Source organism: Alosa pseudoharengus, unplaced genomic scaffold (assembly GCF_046254945.1).
Source record: "Alosa pseudoharengus isolate Yale_2024_CS ecotype anadromous, Long Island Sound unplaced genomic scaffold, YU_APseudo_1.1 YU_APseudo_1.1_scf_6, whole genome shotgun sequence".
Classification (NCBI taxonomy): Eukaryota; Metazoa; Chordata; class Actinopteri; order Clupeiformes; family Clupeidae; genus Alosa; species Alosa pseudoharengus.
Genome location: NW_027468848.1, coordinates 6656695 through 6681295, shown reverse-complemented (window position 1 = coordinate 6681295; position 24601 = coordinate 6656695). Strand labels below are relative to the sequence as shown.

General features: G+C 42.0%; 1 protein-coding gene and 1 long non-coding RNA gene across 2 annotated transcripts; one reads left to right on the top strand and one right to left on the bottom strand.

Moving 5' to 3' along the window:
- Positions 1-7903: 7903 nt before the first annotated feature.
- LOC143106704 (tripartite motif-containing protein 16-like) lies at positions 7904-19373 on the top strand. Its single transcript, XM_076271131.1, has 7 exons — positions 7904-8494; positions 9123-9218; positions 9423-9656; positions 10451-10610; positions 10770-10817; positions 13799-14298; positions 19203-19373. Exons 1-7 carry the CDS (start codon positions 7904-7906, stop codon positions 19281-19283), a joined length of 1710 nt encoding a protein of 569 aa, XP_076127246.1. The 3' UTR covers positions 19284-19373.
- Positions 15698-17039, bottom strand: LOC143106706 (uncharacterized). Its single transcript, XR_012983719.1, has 3 exons — positions 17014-17039; positions 16216-16263; positions 15698-15732 (listed from the first exon to the last, which is right to left on the bottom strand). It is a non-coding gene; the product is annotated as an uncharacterized LOC143106706 (long non-coding RNA).
- Positions 19374-24601: the final 5228 nt, after the last annotated feature.

Sequence of the window (24601 nt, the reverse complement as noted above, 5' to 3'; positions counted from 1 at the left end):
TTGTGTCAGAGATGCTGTAGAAGGCCAGAGTTCCTGCCCTGTGATCCACATACACTCCTATTCTGGAACTGGCCACTAGAGGGAGTTTAGTCTCTTTACTATTGTGTCTGAAAGAGGAGCTGGAGCTGGTGAGGTACAGACTCCAGGACTGATCATTAAGTCCAAACCAACACTCACCACCCCCTCCTTTCCTGCTGATGCTTTTATATGAGACTGCTATATCACCCCACTGCCCACTCCGCTCAACCTCCCAGTAGCAGCGTCCAGACACATGCACCTCTCTACACAGCACCTGTAGGCACCCATTAAATCTCTCTGGATGATCAGGATATGACTTGAGCTCATCTCTCCACTCCACCCTCCTGTTCCCCTCAGACAGATGGAGTTTTCTGTATGCTGTGTTTGGATCCAGTGTGAAGTGACTGGAGTCTGATGGAGGAGAAGAGAAAACAGGATGAACTTAGACTTGTGTTTGAGTATTACACAGTGTGTCTCTCTCTCTCTCCGTGTGTGTGCATGTTTCTTAGTGTCAATGGGTACATGTGTACATAGTACAGAGTGTGTGTGTGTGTGTGTGTGTGTGTGTGTGTGTGTGTGTGTGTGTGTGTGTGTGTGTGAGTATGTGTGTGTGTGTGTGTGTGAGTATGTGTGTGTGTGTGTGTGTGTGTTTGTGTTTGTGTGTGTGTATTTATTATGACCGCCGCGCAGCGAAGCGGCGGTCATATAGGTTTAGTCAGATTTTTTTTTTTTTTTCTTTTTCGCATGTCCAAATTTCCGTCAAGGATTCCCGGGACACTGTAAGACCGGGGTACACGAAACTTGGTGGGCATGTAACCCCACATGGATAGCATGGAACCATCGTTTTTCGTTTTGATCTGTAGCCCCCCCCCCCCCCCCCTGCTGGACTGGACCCCCCGAAAGGAGGGTAGGGCAGACACAGTTTTCTGTGAATATCTCGAGAACCGTAGGAGGACCATTTTTTTTTGTATGTTGATCTCAAAGGGCCATGTCAACCCATTCCATAACCACTCATTTCATGTATAGCGCCACCTAGTTAAACACAAAAAAGTAAAAATGAGGTGTTGTAATCGCAGGTATCTGTGACCTAACATAGTCAAAACTGCACGAAATTGGAAGTGTAGGATCATTATGACACCCTCTGAATGCACGCCAAGTTTCGTGGAATTCCGTTCATGGGCGGCCATACAATAAATTAATTTATGTTACTATACACCAACTGGCCTGTAGGTGGCCGGAGACAGTTTTCTGTGAATATCTCGATAACCGTAGGGCCTAGGAGGTCCACCTTTTTTTTGTGTATGTTGGTCTTAAGGGGCCAAGTCAACCCATCCCATTACCACTCAATGCATGTATAGCGCCACCTAGTTAAAAATGAAAAAGCAAAAATGTAGGTGTTTTAATCACAATATCTCTGGCTGACATGGTCAAAACTGCACAAAATTGAAATTGTAGGATCATTATGACACTCTCTGAATGCATGCCAAGTTTCGTGAACTTTCGTTCATGGGGGGGCCATACAATAAATTAATTTATGTGTACATTTAGTGACCGTACACCAACAGAGTTTTCTGTGAATATCTTGAGAACCGTAGGGCCTAGGATGACCAATTTTTTGCATATGTTTGCCTCCAGGGGTCATGTTAACCAATTACATATGCACACATGTGCATAAACAGATATTCACACACACACATACATTCACAGTTATCATACGTATGACACATACACATGTGAAATCTATGAACTTATCATGTTTTGGTACTTGTTGTCTAGCAGATACCAGTGAGAATTGAGTGTGCATAATGCACTTCTGTGAGACTGTTAGAATCATATATGCCTTTCACCTTTTGTTTTTAGCCAGCAGCCAGACCAGCAGATACCCTGACTTTGCTGAGTTACTGAAGCTAAGCAGGAACAAAGTAGGAAATGAACACAATTTGACAAGTGTGACTTACTTTTGTGGAAAAAATCTAGTTAAAATATAAGTTTGAATGTTTGCCTGAAGTTTCACTCAGCTCTCATTAATACAACAATGTGTGTTACTCTTTGCACCCACACAATATTTTGTACAAAACATTTTGAACTAGTAATCTTATTTTACTATGTTGATACAGACCAAAAAATAAATGACGAACATTTATATATTTTTTTTTTTTAAGTTACTTTCACCAAAATATCTAGAAATATGGATTTGCCATTCTAAATGCAGTTTATTATGCTCAATGCAGCTTGCTCTTCCAATGGAGGGAGATGTGGTATAGCATAATGACTGAGCTAGGCTTAAGGCAACAGTAGAATGCAATAGGCGCAGTGCTCATAATGCAATACAAGGAACAATCATAGTCAGATTTTTTTTTTAAGCCGACAAAAGGTCAAAGTCTGGTAAATTGTGATAGAAATATTGAACTTTAAGGCCTAGGCCTACTCATTAAAATCAATAGAGAGCCTACTATATTGTAAATCAAAGCTTAAAGGAACCGTATGTAAGATTGTGGCCAAAACGGGTACTACAATCACTTTCAAATTACTGTAGAGCGGTGTATCCACTTCCCCTCCCCTCTGACTGGCAGAGTTGGCAACCGGATGACGAAACACTACTGACTTTGTGATTAGTAGATAGGTGGAGGGTGGCGCATTAGGCCAAAACACAACATGACAACATCAACATCAGTTGAGGGCTGCAACTTCACTTTTTAAATGACAATATCCTGGCCAGACTACTGTTGTCAGTGATATAAGTATTTGAAATGAACATGATTTTGTAATGTCTAGTGACATATCAGGGCAATTTTATGATTAATTGAAATACAATTTTTACATACTGTTCCTTTAATAAAGACATGTCAAGATGGTGGCCTGCTGGCCATTTCGGTGCCCTAAGTGAGTGGCTTTGAGTGAGTGACATTTAAATGATAACTTAAACACCTAAAGTAAAAAAAAAGGCCTATTATTTACAGACCATTACTGTGTATTTTTAAACATTAATTTCTGAAGAAATGCTGTTTTACTTATAAATGGTGCACTGTCACTTTAAGAGCATTGATCTTTACGTTGTCATAATGCCCTTTTGCTAGCTCTTGTTTACAAGCCTTATTTGTTTGAGTTACATTGATAGCACAATATTAACAATAATATGCACAATGTTAAGTTGTTTTAAGCAACCTTCCTTGCTTTGGAAATGGAAGTATGCAATGACATGTTGCTTCACATTTCGTGAATACAAGTGAATTATGAGCCTGGTATCCACCTAGCTATCTGAATGGAATGCGTTTCAGTCGACTCAGCATATCATGTGCTTCATGTAGCCTAAATGCTTGGAAAACGAATGATTGAAGACCCACCAATTCTAGTACTACGTGGTGATTGAGAGAACCCAAAAGGTATCAAACTCGCATGTAACATCGTGTTAGTGAATTTTGACATTGTAAACGTTATTGATGAAGAGTGAAACGCAGTTTGCAGTAAATCTACTATTCATTGGTTACATTTGGGTGCCCCCTCTGTCCTTTGGTGCCCAACAGCAAAGTGCGTGATGCGCGTGGTGGAAGCGGTGGCACTGCCAGGCTACACAATCTTTTTCTGCATTTCTATCGCTTTATTCTCTTCAATTAAAGTTCACAGCACAAAGCTGACATGCACAACAGCATAGTTTGTGTTTTATCAAGAATCAAAAAGATTAGCGTGGCACTACTTTAGATGTTTCATTAATTTACTTGTGCTATTTCGCGAGCTGAGAGATCTTTCGGTTTCGCACACAAAGTGCACTAACTATTATGTTCTTCATAGCCTTGTCTCTGACAAGCTGAAAATAATGAGCGTAGGCTTATGTCCATCCAGCAAATAGAGTCCGCCTGCGAGTCTGCTGCAGCCACAGTCATATTCAACCAGTATCAGGAGATAACGTTCTACTATTTTGCGCGGATTTTTTCTCCTCTGTTGTTCTCGCGTGGTGTTTGCGAATATGTATCAAAACAAAACAAGCGCTTAATTTTGGGTTAAACTGCATTGTAACGCGCGTTACTGAAGTTTGTACCAGTAAATATTACCCAATTTTTTTTTGTAATGCCTTACATTACCGCGTTACCGCAAACAGCAATATATTACAGTAATTACATTACTTTTGTAACGCATTACTCCCAACACTGTCAGCTTCTGATCGGCCTGTTTGCAGAAATAAAAGGTGTGTGCCATAGTGTGTTCTGTGTCTCCCCTGTTTGGCAGATTGTCATCCTGTGTGGAAGCAACAAAATATAAAGAAGCCTCAAAACCTCAGTAAACAACTCCAAACAGCCTTTACCACAAATAAATACATTGGTCAGTTTTGTGTGATATTCTAAATACCCCCCCCCCCCCCCCTAATTTCTTTAGTTATTATTTTCAGTGTAACATGAGGTACAAGAGCACAGATAAATCATATCTGATAGGGGACATAAAGAATGACCAGACAATGGATCTGTGTTTGTGTTTGTGTTGGGCTTGTTGTACACTTTGTTGATCTCTGCTCACTCCTGCGCTTCCTCAGGACACCACTGCAGAACACAGATCCTATGCCAAATACACTCCAGTGTGTGTGAGAGAGGGAGAGAGAGTATCTTTCTGTGTCTTTGAGAGTGTGTGTGTGTGTGTGTGTGTATGTACTGTATGTGTGAGTGTTGGACATCGGCCTTTGAGTATGGTAGATGCTGTATGAAGTGTTCATGTGTATGCATGTGTGTGTGTGAGAGAGAGAGAGTACATTTGTGTGACTGTGTGTGTATGTGTACATCAGAGTGTGAGTGGCGGTCGTGTTTCTGAAGAAGCAGGACTCGGTCTGCCGTCTGATCTGTTTGGAGCTGCTGAGTGACCTGGTGGCCATTCCCTGTGGACACAACTCCTGCATGGGCTGCATCACCAGCTAGGACCAGGACGAGCAGAGAGGCTGCTACAGCTGCCCCCAGCGCAGACACACGTCCCCCACAGAGAGCCCCAACAAGAGCCCCCTGATGGCTCAGCTGGTGCTCACCCACACACACCTCCATAAATCTCACACCAAATCTCAGCAGAGGATCCAGGAGGGAGAGAAGGAGCTGCAGGAGCTGAGGAGGGCTGTGGAGACACTCAGTACTGACCACAGGAGAGGACAGATGGATCCAGTTCGTAAACCGGAGTGAAATCCGTAGTTCCCCTCTGATCCAACTGTCAGGGGTATCAGTGTGACATCCTCAGATAGACTATTCTCTACCCTGCCTGCCTGAGAGGACCACAGTCAATATCTGTCTGCTGCTGCTGTAGGAAGCATTTCAGGGCTCTCCTCCAGTCAGTTGGTGAGACCTCCTGTAAAAGTTTCTGGTCAAACGTCTTTGGCTGGAACTGATTATGGGTTTCGTCCGAGCCACTACGTCTCTTTCCTATTTACAAGGCCAGGACTGGACATGTACATCTAGCAGCTATATATGAAGAGGACTAGTGTAGTGTGTGTCTCCTAGCAGCTATATATGAAGAGGACTAGCGTAGTGTGTGTCTCCTACCAGCTATATATGAAGAGGACTAGCATAGCGTAGTCTCCTGGCAGCTCTCTGGAGGAGAGTGAGATGATCTTCAGTGACCACCTGCGCTCCATAGTGAGGAGAGCTGAGGAGAAGACCAAGCTGCAGCAGGCTGAGGAGCTGAGGGAGGAGCCTCATCAGGACCAGCGCTCCCTCTCACACCACTCAACACACCTTCCTCAGGTACTCATGGGCCCTCAACACACCTTCCTCAGGTACTGATGGGCCCTCAACACACCTTCCTCAGGTACTGATGGGCCCTCAACACACCTTCCTCAGGTACTGATGGGCCCTCCTACACTGGGTTGGACCAGACACACATGTTCTATTTACCACAATAAACTATTTAACATTGTGGAAAAAAGGGTAAAATATGTCCTGTTTAATGTCTGAACCTACACAAGCTAATAGAATGAGAATGTTGAGACACTCTGAGAACACTAATTCTCCTTTCTTTTTCTCCTCAGTGATTAAAGTTCAGAGTGTTCTGGCTCCTGAACCTGAGACCAGAGATGAGGTCTTACCAAATGACTTACAAACGCACACACACTCACAGAGAGAGAGAGTGAGAGTGAGAGAGACACACACTTACACATTGAGTGACGTACACGTACTGTGACGAGGACCAGTCCCACCCAGAGCTCTGTGACGGCTGGCAGCAGGTGCTGTGCAGAGAGGGGGCGTCTGGACGCTGCTACTGGGCGGTGGAGTGGAGTGTGGAGGTCTCCTACAAACACATTAGCAGGAAGTAACATCAAAGGGTCATCATCCCTAAGTCAAGTACTTTAATACTTCATGTTACATGGAACTCAACTCCTACCTTTTAGTGCTATATTGTAAAATACTATTTTTGAATTCACCCACACACTATTTAACTATAACTAATTTTCATCATGGTCAGTCATCAGTAAAACTTTGAACCACAACTCAGACTGACAACATCAGGGATGAGTTTAGCTTAAACCAGCCCCAATAAAGGCTCACCAGATGACTGGATCAAATGCTTTAATAGTTAATGTAACCTGGAACTTATATTCACTTGGTGCTGGCAGGAACTGAAAAGCTTTATGTGCTCAGACTGCAATACACACACAAACCACATACAAACACAAAGGCCACAAACACATAGAATTGGATCAGTCTGGATAGTTTGTTTTGCATCTGTCTTGTTTTGTTTCTCTTCTGCTGTGACAGAGACAAACACTATTACAGGCTAATGTTAAACAGTGCAAATGTGTTTGTTTTTCATAGTTTAAAGGCTGCTGCAGGTGTGGTGGTTTTTTGTAATCAAATAATACAAACAAGAATTCCAAACAACGTAGATGAATACTGCAGATGATGGCTTTAATGCATCCCAGAGCATTGGTTCGCGAAGCAAGCTGCTTCTGACTCTCTGTACATGGTTCTTATACCTTCTCATGTCGTCACTTGTTTGTGTGAACTCAGAATAGAAAATATCTCCTGTGTCGTCTTTTACAAGTACATACAGTATGTGCCTAGGTATTTTCCTTCTAATGACCTCTGATGCTGCTGAACAGCAGCTGGGGATGTCCAGTCTCTTCTATGCATACATGTCCTTGTATGTAAACTCCTGGCCCCTAAGCATGTGTATGCCTTAGCTATAATTAGGCTACCCCTGCTATTTCAGCACATGGACCTCAGACAATTTACAGAATATGTTTTCATACATAATAATAAGAATAATAAGAATATCTTTTCATAAAGCTACATAACTAAATAAAATGACCACACAGGTTGAGGTTGAACTCATTTACCAAGGTTTTAACACAATCCCTTCATGTCTTATACTGTATGCCAACTTGTAGAGATTTGCATAATTATTTCATTATCATGTTATCATAAGAACAGGGTCTTTGCAATAGTAGTCAGTCACATTAACAGTTCGATTTGTTCATCAAATAAATGCATAATTATGATTTTGGAGTTGTCTTCCCAACGTTGTATTTGTGCAACTGTTGGATAGAAAAATAATTGAAAATCGGAGGGAATTTGTTTCTATTTTGAGCTTCCTGAAAGGGCCGGGTCTAAGCGCCCGACCAAAGTTAAAGCTGATTGGCTGACGAGGCCCGAGTCCCACTGGGTCCCATCCCCACCCTCACCACACATTCAAGGGTTAAATGGCCATGGCCTTCGTATTAGCGCTGCTTTGTTATCTTGTCGGTGGCAATCTTTGTCAATGATTAGTAGGTGGATTGGACATTGACCTCCTCTCACATAACAAGGAAATGTTTTGCAAGGTAGGCTATTGCACGCAAATTATTAAGAAACAAAACTAGTGTGTGTAGAGTAGGCCAAGTGTTGTAGCTTTGTAAAGTCTTTGTATGTGCTCAAGAAGAATGGCAGAGGTGATATCAGATAATCAGGACGTTTTTATTACTTGTCCTATTTGTTTGGATCTGCTGAAAGATCCAGTGACTATTCCTTGTGGACACAATTACTGCATAGGCTGCATTAAGGACTGCTGGGATCAGGAAGACCAGAAGGGAGTCTACAGCTGCCCCCAGTGCAGACAGACGTTCACTCCAAGACCCGTTTTAAACAAAAATAATGTTTTTGCTGAGCTTGTCGAGCAGTTCAGGAAGACCAGAATTCAACCTGTTGTTCCTGCTCCTGTTGTGTGTGATGGGGGAGATGTGGAGTGTGACGTCTGCACTGGGAGAAAACTCAAAGCTGTGAAGTCCTGTCTGGACTGTCTGTTGTCTTACTGTGAAACTCACTATAAAGTTCACAATGAACTTAATCCAGGACGAAAACACAAGATGGTGGATGCCACAGGTCAGCTACAGGAGAGGGTCTGCATCCAACATGAGAAGCCTCTGGAGATATTCTGTCGTACAGACCAAACCTGTGTTTGTTTTCTCTGTATGGTGGATGAACACAAAGGCCATGACACTGTGTCAGCGTCTGCAGGGAGAAAGGAGAAACAGGTAAGGACAGGAGTTGTAGTTCAACATGGCTATATGGTGCACACTGAAGAAGGCACACGCCGAAACGCGTATGTGCAAATAAAAGAGTATGTATGCATAGTGCGGCCTCTCTCCTATTTTTCTTATATGGTGTAACTGGAATGAAGCAGGCTAGACTCATTCTAGAGTTCCAGAGCAAATAATAACGGCATAAAATCACTTTACTATATAGAAGTTGTAAAACCAGATGGTCACAGCCTGTAATGACAGCCTTCTTAGTAATCGGCTCATCAGTAACATTAAAGATCAACACTTTAGCCATGTGTTCATGAACTCACCCTGATGAAGTAGTTTGCGCTCGAGGAATTGTCTAACAGGCAGGGCCGGTTCTAGCCTCAGTTCTGCACTCACCAGAACTCGAACCCGCAAATCACAGCACCTCAGATTGGGAGTGGGGGGGGTACATACATTCTGCACAGCTACCAGCTGGCTACATCCAAGCTGGGTTTGAGGCTGTGCACTCTGCAGATGCCCAATCGAAGTGTTCGGGCTTAGCCCACACTTGCCCCTGCCTAGAGCCAGCCCTGCTAACAAAGATAGTAATTCTATGATAACTGCTGTGTGGATGTGATGCATTTGTTCAACATAGACACACTTGACAGAGACCCAGAGGAAATTTCAGCAGAGAATCCTGGAGAGAGAGAAGGAGCTGCAGGAGCTGAGGAAGGCAGTGGAGACGCTCAAGGTGAGTACTGACCACAGGAGAGAACAGCTGGCTGCTGGAGGAGCCATTTCAGACTCTTGTCCAGTTAGCTAGAAAGTTAGGGACTAGGGCTCTTTTGGTCCAATTAGCCAAAGAGGAGTAATGCTCTTACACTGTGGGTAACAGGTTTTGTGGAAGAGCTGAGTGAGTTAGATGGATCCTGTGTCTTTATGTGTCTCGTGTCAGAGTTCTGCACAAATAGAACTGGAGGACAGTGAGACGTTCTTTACTGAGATGATCCGCTCCATTGAGAGAAGGCGCTCTGAGGTTAAAGAGCTGATCAGAGCTCAGGAGAAGGCTGAGGTGAGTCGGGCTGAAGAACATCTGAAGCAACTGGAGCAGGAGATTGCTGAGCTGAAGAGGAGAGATGCTGAGCTGGAGCAGCTTTCACACACAGAGAACCCCATTCATTTCCTCAAGGTAACTGCTGATAGGTTATGAGGGAACAGGGTGTGCTGATGGCATTAATCTACCTTATGCAGCACTTTAACAGACCCATGGCCTTTCAGATCTGTAAAGAAAGGTTTTGTAATAATACAAAATCAGTGTAATTGTTAAAGGTAAACTATGCAGTATTGGCCATTTCCTTACTGTGTTCTCGGTTTTTGCTTGTTTTTCGCTGGCTCTATCATGACGAATGTCTGAGAAACTCCATCGCTACCTTTTTCTAGCCGGTGCCTGGCGTGTATGTGTATTTGAATGCAGTAAAGCAATTCGTTACACTCGTTATACTTCCTGAGGCCGTCGGCCCGCCGGCCCACAGTTGCAAGGGTGTTTTTTCCGCTCACAGGCGCTGTTAAATTAAGGTAAATTAAGCTAAAAAACTTGCATATGAAGCTAAAAAACCTGCATAGTTTACCTTTAAATTTGAATTGTTTCAACTGTATGCTTAAACAATATGTTGAAAGGTCATTTCATATACTGTGCACATTGCTGTAGGCCTACATTGGATACAGTACAAATCTGAAATACCATGACACAGATAGTCTATCACCCATCCCTAATATCTAGCTGGTTTCATGTACAATATAAAGATTGAAACATTTAGATAAATAATTGTATTGAGAATGTAAATCATTTATTTTATTGACATTGTAACTAGTGTCCCCACAACCTAACACCCCCACACCTCTCTTTCTCTCTCTCTCTCTCTTTCTCTCTCTCTTTCTCCCTCTCTCTATTTCTCTCACTCTCTAAAATGTGTCTGTGTTTAGACTTTCCAGTCAGTGAGCAACACACCTGAGACTAAAGACGTGTCCAGGATCTATATTAAGCAAAGCCTTTCTTTTGAGGCTGTAAATAAATCTGTCTCCTGGCTAAAGGGGTGGCTGGACGTTTTCTGCAAAGAGGAAGTCGTGAAGATATCTGCAGCAGGTTGCTCACACTCCTGATATTCCTGACACATACTGTAATTGACTGATATAAAAACCAAAGGTTAGGTTGATACAATGTTGACATTCACACCACTTATGTAAGTCAGTGTTGTTTATAATGTGATTCTTTCCATCTCAATAGTGACTAGTCCTGTGAAAGTCCAGGTTATTTTGCCTGAACCTACAATCAGAGAGGAATTCCTACAATGTGAGTATTGTCACACACATCTTACATATAGGCCTACTTCAAAATTCCAGATCAAAAGTCAAATTTCATTGCAATCAAATTTTCAGAATACTTTACCATGTTTAAGCAGTTCAACATATGCTTGTGGGTGTTACAGTTCATGGGTAGAGGAAGCAAAGTTTCCACCACATAATCATGATTCCTATAACTCCTGATAAGAAGCAGTAACAGGTGATTGGCCTTTATTTTGTGTCGACCCCCAATGCAACATCCATATAAAACTACAATGTATATAAGTGTCCTAAAATGGTCATCTATTCAAACATCCATTTATTATTGAAATCAAACTGAATGTAACTTTTTGGTGGGCATCAAATTAAAATGAATGAGCAAATGTGTCATCATATAGATGGGTGTTCCTTTAATTTAATTTGCAGCATGCCATTTTTATTCTAATTTGTCTATCTGAAAATTCACTTAAGCAGCATAACCTTTATAGCCTCAGTGTTGTCTCTTTTCCTGAGTAAAGGTTGATCTCAGCAGCTTTGTGAAAAGTCTTTAGTAGTAATCTTCTTTTAAAACATGTTTAAGTGTGATTTAGGAGTTCTCTTAGCGGTAACATAAAAATACTAATGTCCAACAGGTGTCCAACCTCATATACCAGTCACAGCCTTCTAGTCCATTATCACATGGGAGCTGCGTGTTCTTCTGATTACTTGACAACAGGCTCCAAACTGATTAGTTGGTATATCAGACAGTATAGGAGACCAGACACATTTAATAACATGCTGGGCCTAATAAGTGTACTTGTTTACAAGTAAGGAAGTACAAGCGATGTTTACAAGTGCGCAACAGTACCGTGGTATGGCCTTTTCTAGGTTGACGGTTTTAGCATTCTAACTCAATACTGCACCAATTTTGTAGCCTTAGTGTAAATGTAAACAAATAGGGCCAAGGTTGAAATAAAAGCTGGAGTGCTCCTTTAAGTTGTGTTGGTAGTACCTGAAGTCTGAACATTAAAACATAAAGGCATTGTGGCAGGATAACCGATGGCGGAGTCAGGGAAGATGCAAGTTTTCTAAAAAGTCTTTTTTTTTTTTTTTTTCAAATATATTTTTCTAATACGTGGAAATATTTACAGTGTCAGGATAGTCAAAAATGCAAAACAAAAACTGTTCAAAACGAAAATAAATAGGCATTAAGTTGCCAGGCTACATCTTTCAAGACCCTGCACACTTTACCAATCAACAATTCCATGTCACAGTTCTCTCTCTCTCTGCACAGACTTCTCGCAACTGAGGCCATGGGGCCTAATACAGCCTTAGGCCAAAGTCCTTTTAGGCAAGTCCCTCCACTCGGTGGCCATATTGCAATGCTTTTTGGGCACTTATCGGGCATCCTATTCGGCAGAAATGCGCGTGCGCAAGGCTTCACGACACCAATCTTGCTTCAGTGGCGAGTTCACAACACATGATTGGCACGATGTCTTCACAACACACCATATGATTGGCTCAATGTATTCACATCACACCACATGATTGGCTCAATGTATTCACATGTTGACGTTTTGCCGAAGAAGGGGTGGGATATGTGTAGACAACGGCGTTACAAACTAGCCCCATGCATTTCTATGGAGGATTTTTTGAGTGCTGTGTCTCCATATTAGAAAGTCTCTGCTTAGGCTAGCTGTAGCCCCTCCCACTGTATTGCCCCATTGCTAACAAAAATCAATTAAGAACCCCTCTACATTAACCTAGTGGAACAATAGGCCTTTATCACGGCAGCCCACAGGCAGCTAAAGCAGGGCTGTTCAATTTCCTGTTGGCAGACAAACCACAGGTGTTCCTAAAAACATTAACGAGGCCTCTGGTTGAAGTAACTGTGGCCGAATCTGACACTTAATGAGAAACACCTGTGCTCACACAGGAACATGACTGTTCACTTCCTACTTTGGCTGCCGTGATAAAGGCCTATTCCCTCGGCTTCCCCACGTGAAACCAGGAAGGAGTTTGGGACAGTGGTGAGTTAGCTGTGTACAGAGTTGTAATGACAAAGTTTTAACCAAATAAATGAGAAGTTTGACAGCCAGTGTGGATAGTTTCATTACTTGCTACAAGAAGACGTTAATACAGATGTGAGATGGAAATGACAATGTATATAGTTTGAGTAATTTGAATGGAGTCATGCACAAACATTTGCTACTTAAGAATGCCGGTAGGCCTTTCCCTGCACCTTAAACAACAATGTATGTTAGCTGGTATTTATGGCAAACTGTGGTAACATTGTGAATAGTGAACCAGGAATACAACAGAGCAAACGGTAATGACAGTGATATGACACGGAGAACAGCGGCAGGACAGTTTGAATGTTAGCGTCGGCGTTTGGCTGGCTGCACTTTGCGTGGACACGTTTTGGCTCCGTGACAGGCATGTGAGACTCATAATAACGAGCAAAGCAGATGATTCCCCTGTAGATGTAGCCCAGTCCAGTCATTCTGATGCTGCAGGGTTTAGCTGACAGCAGGTCAGGTTGAGTCCATACAGAAAGGATGTCCGCCAGTAAAGATGGATGGGTCACTCCTGTCCAGTTGCATGCATCATTAAAGGTTCAGTCTGTGATTCTGGCCAAACTGGTTATATGAACTGAACAGCCAATCAATGTGCACCCGCCTCTTTGTGCTCCTGGAGCAGCATGTAGATGAGCTGAAATGGGGTTTGGAGTGTACAGCAGTGCATAGTGTAGGCAAAGGTGGGTGCAGGAATGTGTGTGTCTGGCCCTTCAGTATGCTGGGGGTTGTGCTACCAGGTGAAAGGCCTTTGTTTACAATTTGAGATCATACAGACACGATTAGAACACACAAATCCCACACACACATATGTAGACAACCCCAACATGCATTAGTCAGACAAACAAACAAACAAACACACACACACACACACACACACACGCACTCTCTTAACATTGAAGCATTCTGTCCTTTGTGTTGTCTTCTCCTTCATCAGATTCCTGTCACTTCACACTGGATCCAAACACAGCTAATCGATACCTCCATCTGCCTGAGGGGGACAGGAGGGTGGAGGGGAGAGAAGAGCTCCAGTCCTATCCTGATCATCCAGAGAGATTTGAGGAGTGGTATGAGGTACTGTGTAGAGAGGGTGTGTCTGGACGCTGCTACTGGGAGGTGGAGTGGAGTGGGGAGGTTGATATAGCAGTGTCATATAAAAGCATCAGCAGGAAAGGATGGGCTGATGACTGTTGGTTTGGATATAATGATCAGTCCTGGAGTCTGTACCTCCGCAGGTCCTGTTCCTATTTCTGGCACAATAAGGAAAAGACTAAACTCCCTCTAGTGGCCAGCTCCAGAATAGCAGTGTATGTGGATCACAGGGCAGGAACTCTGGCCTTCTACAGCATCTCTGACACAATGACCCTCCTGCACAAAGTCCAGACCACATTCACTCACCCACTCTACCCTGGGTTTTGGGTAGGTGAAGGATCATCAGTGAAGCTGTTGTGAGTCGGGTGCAAACTTGTATATCTTATTTCACTACATTGATACAGACCAAGAAAAATAAGAAAATATTTTTAAAATACTCTGTAATCAGCTGTGAATGTAAAGTCAGCTTCTGATTGGCCTGTCTGTCTTTGCAGAAATAAAAGGTGTGTTTGCCATAGTGTGTCCTACTGTGTCTCCCCTGTTTGGTAGATTGTCATCCTGTGTGGAAGCAGCAGAATATAAAGAAGCCTCAAAAACTATTCTAAGGGCAGTAAAAACCACAATCGGCAAATTTTGACAAAATTGGTGAAATTAATTGTGCAAGTGAAACGACCATTTTCCATTTATAGGGGAACATAGTCAGCAATTGGAAAAATAGTCATGAAAAACAGTGAAAATGTGTTTTTACCACAAACATATCTCAACACATTTTTTTCATGAATAATAAGGTTGAGATTGAAGAAAAAACAAGGATGAGCTTAAAAGGAACAATTCTCAAACAGTGTTAAATACATCTCTGAAAGATCTTTTGCATGAACTTGACATGAAGCATCTTTACGATGTGTTTTTTGCTCCATCATTTCTCTTCAGTCCAGATCTGCATCTACGGAGAAGAGAAGAAAAGGCTGTCAGTTTGGTTCAAACAGAACAGTCGTCTTCATGATTTACATTCCCTCTTCAAATCCAAATTTTGTACTCAAACTCAAGAGGCAGGGGAACAGCCATCCCAATAAGTCCTAATAAACGCCAGTGATCGGTAAAGCCATCCCAATAAATCCTAATAAAAGCCAGTGATCAGTAAAGCCATCCTAATAAGTCCTAATAAACGCCAGCGTTCAGTACAGCATCCTAATAAGTCTACTTCAGTGATCAGTACAGCATCCTAATAAGTCTACTTCAGTGATCAGTACAGCATCCTAATAAGTCTACTTTAGTGATCAGTACAGCATCCTAATCAGTCTACTTTAGTGATCAGTACAGCATCCTAATAAGTCTACTTCAGTGATCAGTACAGCATCCTAATAAGTCTACTTTAGTGATCAGTACAGCATCCTAATCAGTCTACTTCAGTGATCAGTACAGCATCCTAATCAGTCTACTTCAATACTACTAATCAGTCAACTTCAGCCTACTCAATCATCTTCAACTCAACACTTCAAAGACCAAGGAGATGGTGGTGGATTTCCGCAGGTCTAAGCCCACTCTGCTACCAGTCTCCATTGATGGGGTCAATGTGGAGGTGGTAAGCACCTACAAGTATCTGGGTCTCCACCTGGACAATAAACTGGACTGGTCAGCCAACACTGACGCACTCTACAAGAAAGGGCAGAGCAGGCTGTACTTCCTGAGGAGGATGCGGTCCTTCAATGTGTGCAGCAAGCTCCTCAGGATGTTCTACCAGTCTGTTGTTGCCAGCGTCCTCTTCTATGCAGTGGTATGCTGGGGAGGAAGCACAAAGAAGAAGGATGCGGGGTGACTTGACAGGCTGGTAAGGAAAGCTGGCTCTGTAGTGGGAGCTGAACTGGAGTGCATCACTTCAATATCTCACAAAATGACCCTGAACAAACTGATCAACATCTTGGACAATGAGTGTCATCCACTCCACAGCATCCTAACAAGTCTACTTCAGTGATCAGTAGAGCATTTAGCAGCTCTTGCTTGTAAGGGATGCAGGTGCATAGTACTGCTGCCACAATAAAATACATTCAGCTATTTTTGCCCTCAAACAATCCACTGTTGGAATACAGATGCAGAGTAAGATGATTTATGTTGGATATGACAAGCCACAAGAAATCACCACTTTTTTATATAGAGAATCTATAACAGGTTTGTGCAGAATTTGTGTCAGAGCCACTGACGATTTAGCTGAGGTGTGTGTGTGTGTGTGTGTGTGTGTGTTTGCACCTTGTAGGAGCTACTTACTTGGAGCAGACGTGTAGGTACTCGACTGTGATGCCTGGGAGGCCTGACCTACAGTATGATACAGTGATACATCACAAGTTAACAGGTGAAGGATACGGAGCATAACACCACTAAAACATTTCTAATGTGTTCATCTAACTGGTTCATCTGGTTCCCCGTGGTTACATGTGCATGGGAGATGAAGGGCAGATGGAACTACACAGAATTACATAGTGCAAAGTCTGAACAGATATTTTGAATGATATGATGTCATTACTGATTTAACTGCAGCCACCAAAAAACTAAACTGCATTTCAAAAGGTGCAGAACTGCTCTATACTCTTGTTTTTTTTTTTACCAATATTCCCGTTTAACTGTCTGAAATGGGGAAAGATGTTCAACAGAGAGTCCAAACATGTTTTCATGACTTTTTAGACCATATAATGATCATGGAACTAGCACTTTAATGGCTCCCAAAAGACTATGGAGATTAGTACCAAACTGTGCCAAATTGGTATTAACATTAAAGTCATTATCAATAAAGGACAGGGCAAGGCTTTTGTGACCTACAACACAATAGTGACTAACTTTCTAGTGATATCTTATAATATGCCAGCATAGCAGTTCTTCTTCCACTTCTGCAAGCTCACTGATGTCTGAATGACTCCAAACCAAATAGCCAGTTAGAACCACAGTAGCCACTAATGTACTGTACCTGTGCGTCTCCTCCTCCACCACCATATAATAATAACACAGGTGTACTGTACCTGTGCGTCTCCTCCTCCACCACCATATAATGATAACACAGGTGTACTGTACCTGTGCGTCTCCTCCACCACCATATAATGATAACACAGGTGTACTGTACCTGTGCGTCTCCTCCACCACCATATAATGACGCCACATGTGGCTCCAACCACACACACCAACAGTGCCACAGCCTTCACAGATGACAATATGATTGTTGTTCCTGAATCCCACTCACGCTCTGCCAGCAACAGTAAAAAAATAATATTAATATTGTTGTATATTGTTGTTATAAATATTACAATACAGTAAGGGTTTAACTCAACACAAAACATACTCCTGACATCCAGGTAATACCTAAGCCAATGTCCAGCTTGTTGTCCAGGCTGAGGTGTTCAGCTGTGCAGGTGTAGTGGTGATGCTGTAGTTCCTCTGCACTGACCTCCAGGCTCTTCCTCATCTGGTACGTCTCATCTCCATTAGGTAGCAGCTCCCCCCCAGTGATCTGGTGGTCAGACACAGGCTGGCCGTCTCTGAGCAGGGTCAGGTTGATGTGACGGGGGTAGAAACCAGTGGCCAGGCAGGTCACTTTGGCCCCTCCACAGTCTGGGAGTGTCTTCTGGAGCAGCCTGACTCTGGGCTTCACTGTGGTGGGAAAAGATTATTAAACATCATGGTACTACCATCAATATGTCACAGATTCTTTTGATTGGTGTCTGACTGGGTTTGGTGTTACAATGGAATACTAAATGCAGTATGCAATATTTTAGAAATGTGCAACTACACACTCATTAGATAATTCCTGTGATAAATGGCTGCATGTCATGAAATCTTTTCATGTCAAAACCTGTTTTTGTTTTTCATTGCCAATATCATGTCACAACACATTGTGTGCATAATCACTGTTGGTTTCTGATAAATGTATTGAGGAGGTCTACAGGGAGCTCAGTAGTCTCCTATCAAGCACTGCACAATGGTTACCTTTTTTCAGAGCACGGTTCTTTTGTTTGACCAGATGCCTTTGGAGAAAATTGATGCAGGAGGGGTAAAGGACTCTGTACTGCAAGGGGAGGTTGATTTGTTGAATCCATGTTTTATCCTTTATATCTGGCCATCTCCAATTAATGTGAAGAGCATCCTGATCTGCATCGTATTGGTCTACAACTACAGTCTCCCCATTGTAAGCATCCTTAGTATACATTGGTCCTGGACGATCATCGCCCAGTAGCTCACATCCAATAGCTCTCTGATAAACATAAACATCTGGGAAAACAACAATGTTTCCAAATGGACACATTAACCATGGTTTCTTTTTTATAAACTTTTCAAAATCTTTTACAACTTTTATAAAACATTCTTAAAATATTATTTTTAAATGACTTTATGGTTTGAAGAATAACTTCCTGCACAAAACCCTCCCACAAAAAAGCTTAAAGGTGTAGTCAGCGATCGAGCAGGAAGATACATTTGTTTGTTTGTTTATATTTAAATTTATTACCAGACTCTTCTGTCAAAAACAACATATGATATATTAAGCAAGTGTAACAGAGGTCGTAATTCGTCCGCCGCTCACGGCCCTCGAACCCACCACCTCGACACTCTCCGGCATGGGAGTCGAACGCTCTAACCACTGAGCTAAAAGCCCAGGCTTCCAACTCAGCGGTTAGAAACGTTCTTAAGGTTAGGGCTGTGAGGATTTACACGGGCAACTAGCACGCTAGCTCAGTTCGCCTCCGTTACACAAGGACCAAACAAAACACACCAGAGACGTAGCTCACTCCTCCCTTCAGTATTCCCAGAGAAACACCACACTGGGTTTTGTTTTTGTCTGGGGGACAAGGTGCCCACCCACTGTGTCCAATAAGTGGAGCCTGGGCTGCTGGAATGGGCAGCTAGCGGATTGTGAGAGGATGAATGTCGAATGTGGCAAAAATGCTATGGGCTTGAAATCACATGTGATCGCTGACTGCACCTTGTATGAAGGTGTATGTATCAATAATCACAACATTGCTGAGTGGACCAAAGGTGGTAAGAGCATATGGAACGGACTCTAGGAATGATATGCCTTGACATAGGAATGACAACCCCACCAAATAGCCCAATGATGCCGAAAGGCCAACACATCAGGCGATAGCAATATAGCATAGCATGTATATCACTTTTATTAGTACAAACATTTGCATGTTAAGTCTTGCTTTCAGCTGATTGCTTGTTAGTTATTATCGACTTTTAATGTACAGACACTGTTTCTTATTGATCAGCTTACCATTTGTATGGTTGAAGTAGTCCTTTACATTGGACGATCTAAGCTTAACTCGGTCATACAAATTTTCAAAGTATGAAGCAAAATCTATATCTTCTGCATCAACTATGCTGTACGGGGCATCATGGATGTCTCTGTATATTGCTTTGTTTTCATTTGTGTCATAGTACCCAAACTCAATATCATCCAACATCAGATACACTGAGAATTCTGGAAATGGAGTCTTTCCTCTGATGTATGTTCCCATGATCCATAAGGAGTGAGAACCTGAGGGTTTAGATGGAGGCATATTAGCAGGGGAGAACCTGAGGGTTTAGATGGAGGCATATTAGCAGGCTGTAAGGCAACACATTTACTGGAGTAGTCAGTAGGCCTACAGACAACACACATGCTATGGGAACCGACTGGGCCTCTCAAATAAATGTCCTTGAATCACAGACCAGTAAGCTATTTTCTACATACAGCAAGCTCAAGCTTAAACAGTGCAATAATTGCCCCGACAACACACTCAACCCGTGACCATAACCAGTATAACCAGTATAAGCACAATAAATTTAAATTTAAATGAATTCTCCAGTGGCCAGACTGACTGTAACCACTGCTTTGCTTGTGGGGAAGAGGGACACTGTGCTGTGGGATGCTTGAAAATATCAAAGTCGTCTGGAAATGCCACCCGGTCATGGCAAAGGGACAACCTGTGACCGGCAGCCCCACCGAGATAGCACCAGCACCAGCACAGATTAACCACAGCCTTGCCCTCGACGTCAAGTCAATATCACAGTGAGTGGCCAAGCTTCTCAAGGTGAGAAATGTACACTGACAGTGCAGTGGATGTCCTGTGACTGCTCTAGACCAGGGGTGTCAAAGTCATACAGTGGACTGGATTTGTTGGAAAGAGACCTTGTGGGGGGGGGTCGTCATTGGCATGCTGATTATCATTGTTCAACATGGGTATCAGATTGGTGTTTGATTATATACTTCTTTATACCCACTTATGAGCAAACACGTACACATTGTGTACTGCTGTCATATCCTGTTCTCTCTCTTTTGAAATACCTACCTTAACAATTAAACAAACTGATGCATTCTGACTAGCCTGATATTTAATTGAAAAGAGGATTAACAATGCAAATCAAAACAACCCTCTTAATTAATAGCCAAGGAGGCATCTAAACAGTTGATTTGAGCATGGCTCTGACATATTTCAACTGCAAATCATTTTCTTTGATATCGTTATTAATATTAATATTCTAAACTATCAGTAGGATTCTACGCAACACAGTATGACACTGCAAAACCATAACAAGTCATATATTTGATTATCTTCATTACATTATATTTGATTATCTTCATTACATTATATTTGATTATCTTATTTGATTATCATCATTACCTGTATCCGCAGCTTTGACAAGTGAGAAAAGAGCCAAGAATATCTGCCACCTGTACATCCTGATCAAGTTGTGTTCGAAACAGTTACAATATCTTCTCCTTCCACAAATCCAGCGATATATTATCCAGAGCAATAATACTTCTTATTTTACTGATAAAGAAAAAGTGTTTTACTCCCTGCTTGGGAGACAGGCAGTTCCAACACAAACCACAAGTCTATTTATACAATGTTTGCTTCCTGCTCATCTTGCTTGACTGCATGCCACATTTTTCACCCTGAATGGCTGATGAAAGCAAAAATACAGAGAACCATGGGATTTCATTTTCAGTGATCTATGATTGGTTCCCCAAGTGTGTCCCAGCTCTGTCTGAACTCCATGTGGTTTTGGGACGTGGTCTTTTATGTCTTTCCTTAAGCAGTGTGATGTCACCTTGCTCCTTTCTTATGACCAATCTCTGTAAACAATATGTTTTAGGAGGTCTGTACCAGTGGCTTCTTTTTAACTTTAACCACTATCATTCGATCCTCAGCTAAGCACCATTTGTGATGAGGAGGTGCCAAACCCCACATCGTCACAGCAAGCAAGAAGTAATGGGGATTTCTTTTGCAGATTGGTGACATCCTGGCAACATTTTACATATGATCGCTTATTAATTAGAGAAATTGTATTTCTCAATGTGATGTTTACTCCATATTATCTTAAATACTCATAAAAAAAAATATTTGCACTTCTCACAGTGTGCAGCTCAAAGTGCTTTAAGAGTTTGGCAACACAAAGAAAGAATAAAAAATAAATATTAGTAATAGAACACAGTAAGTGAGAACACACATGTGTATGGATAGAACAAAAACAGACGGTTAGAATGATGTTATATTTACAATAATACCACCTGAAGTCAGTGTTGTTTATAAGATGATTCTTTCCATCTCAATATTGACTAAGTCCAGGCTATTTTGCCTTTGGAACCAGAGAGGAATTCCTGCATTGTGAGTTTGACTAACACACATTTATAAACTTTTTTCCAAGTCACACGTCAAATGCTAAAAGGCTAACCAATGGAACCATATTGGGTATTTGGAAACATGAAGGGCCCTAATTTACAAGCCAATATAAATATAAACATGAATTTAAACTATATTTTACATTTAAGAGTGTGTCCATGAGAGGACCAGGCGGGGGTGACACATGCTACGTCACCGATTTTGATGAAACTTGGACAGTTTGAAGGGTCCACCTAAAAACTCACCCTCCTGCTGTCAGATTTAAACACAGCAAAGTAACAATCCATGCCATCAAAGGTCCATCCAAGGTTAGTTTAAAACTGGAGTTACAAGGCGTAAGGTGTGACGGGTGTCAGTCCAGGACTGCACATGTCCACTATGTCACATGCTTTTTGGCAAATACCCAAAAAATAGCAATATTCAGACCTGAATATCTCCGATGAGCAACCTCCTTTTTTCAAAATTCTTTCTGCACATGAAAGGGCCATCTGTGGACTTCATAAATCAAAAGAAAAATGCTCGGCCTTTTTATTATTTTTTTCGTGACAACCGCCTAAATAGTGTGATCCAGCCAGTGATTTCAAATACATATCTACTTCAATGATTGGTTGAAAATAATGCTTAGGTCATTTATGGTGGACAAATGGAGATATATTATCATCAATCATGTCTGCTGATCAAATCCAAGCTACATTTAATGTCCTGAGTGTAATATATTCCTTAAGGTAGCTCAAAATGACATCATCGGGTGACATACACCAGTATACCCGTAGGTCTAATTTTTGCAAATGTGATATCTCCAACATATCTCAGGGCTAGAAACAGTCACTTGGACTCAAATAATAACTTGTAAGATTTTGATAGTCAAAGGTCAAAGGTCAAGGTCACTGTGACCTTATGTACATCCCATTGTGGTGAATAAACCTCTAAAAATCCCTGACATAATTGCAAATGTGATACAAACATTCACACTGGCCCTTTCTGAAACCAATCCCTACCCACTCCCCTAAGTTACGGTGTGCACTCAGGTGGGAATCACCCTTACAGCTAAATCGAGTTCTCCATGTAAATGGGAAAATGTTGGAGTTCTTTTATCACTTTTGGGTGCTATAGGCTAGTTGGAACTGCTCACCTCAATGAACTATGATAAGCTATGCTAACAGTGGGTGCTTCAGACTGAGGTACTGCACACACACAGATGAGAAGGGTATGTATCATCTTATCTAACTCTGGCAGAGACAATAAGATAATTTCCCAAAATGTTGGCGTGTTCCTTTAACACTTGGTTAGGAGTGCAAGTGGCTAGGGAGAGAGTGTAGCTAGTTTCGGAAAGGGCCTTTCACTCACAGATAACAAATTCATTTGAATTTGATGGTCAAAGGTCATAGGTCAGGGTCATTGTGACCTCACATTCTTGTGAGGAATGCCTATAGGAAGTTTTTTTTTCTTTCAAATTCGGCACGCACAGTCACTTACACTCAAAGATGAACTGATTAGATGTGAGTGGTCAATGTTACTGTGACCTCTCAAAAAACACCATGGGCCTACTGTATTTTTACACCTTGAACACAATATCCTGGAAACACCTTGAGGGAGTTATTTCAAATTTAGCACAACTTAGGCCCTGTACACACATAACCAGATATTTTATGTTTGGGTCTTTCGTCCACACATAAACAGTGTTTTAGCCCACACAGATATTTTTTTAAAACCTTCTAAAGAGAATGCTGGTTTACTTGGATCTGTGGACATCCAAAATGGAGATTTTTACGAACAAGTATATACGTACTGTATATACTCTTTTGATCCCGTGAGGGAAATTTGGTCTCTGCATTTATCCCAATCCGTGAATTAGTGAAACACACACACAGCACACAGTGAACACACATAACAGTGAGGTGAAGCACACACTAATCCCGACGCAGTGAGCTGCCTGCTACAGCGGCGCTCGGGGAGCAGTGAGGGGTTAGGTGTCTTGCTCAAGGGCACTTCGGCCGCTCCTACTGGTCGGGGTTCGAACCGGCAACCCTTCGGTTACAAGGCCGAAGCACTAACCAGTAGGCCACGGCTGCCCCCGTGTACAAGGACATGATGGTTACTTTGGGTATTGGGTGGGCTTTACTTGTTTTGTAGCCTACTGTACCTCGATGTCCATCCATCGTAAAAACATGTCTGTAGACCCTGCTTATTAGTACAAGTTGTTTTAAAGCAGAGACTCTGATATGGTATAACCACCTAGCTTCATGTTAGGGTCCCACAAGGAAATCTGTCTGAAACATTGAAAACATGATAATGTACATTACTTGTGAATCTGTTTCCATTGCATGCCACATGACCAGTGGATAAAGTGGGATTTGGCAGGTGGGGGAACCCTAAAATCCAGTGTCAGTGCAACGGGGAAGAATGACTCACTGTTGGACAACATATTGAGTATTGTGGTGTAGCAATACTTTTTGGACAAGAATTGATAGCTTCTTGGTCACCTCTGTACACATGAAAATTAACTCCCCAATTATTTTAACAATATAATCGTGCTGTATCGTTGGTATGAAAGAATATATTTATTATTAAATTATCCGAGGTGGCGGAACTGCGTTCCTCCCACTTTAATTCCTGCATATGACCGCTGTCTGCTGTTTTGGGCTAATGGGACAGTGCTAATTGAGTAATGCCAAGCTAGATTAACATTTTCCAATGTTAAAACCATTTATCACATGAAAAATAACAATGTTATTATCATGTGATAATAACAATAATAACAATACTCTGTGTTTCCAGGATATCATGTTCAAGTTGTAAAAATATTTTTTAGTGAATAGTGAAATCGTTTTTTTTTTGTGAGGTCAGAGTAATATTGACCTTTCACCACCCAAATATAATCAGCCACAAAACTTCTGTTAGACTTTTTTTGAGGAAGGTCACTGAAAGGAGCTGTAACAAATATTGGAGGCTGCTGAAAAGGCAAGCCAATGGCTATGGCACTCACATGCTATTTGGGGTCA

Coding starts and splice junctions, on each gene's coding strand:
- LOC143106704 (XM_076271131.1), top strand. CDS start 7,904: ATGGCAGAGGTGATATCAGATAATCAGGACGTTTTTATTACTTGTCCT. Junction 9,657..10,450: donor ACCCCATTCATTTCCTCAAG/GTAACTGCTGAT, acceptor GTCTGTGTTTAG/ACTTTCCAGTCAGTGAGCAA. Junction 10,611..10,769: donor CGTGAAGATATCTGCAGCAG/GTTGCTCACACT, acceptor GTCCTGTGAAAG/TCCAGGTTATTTTGCCTGAA.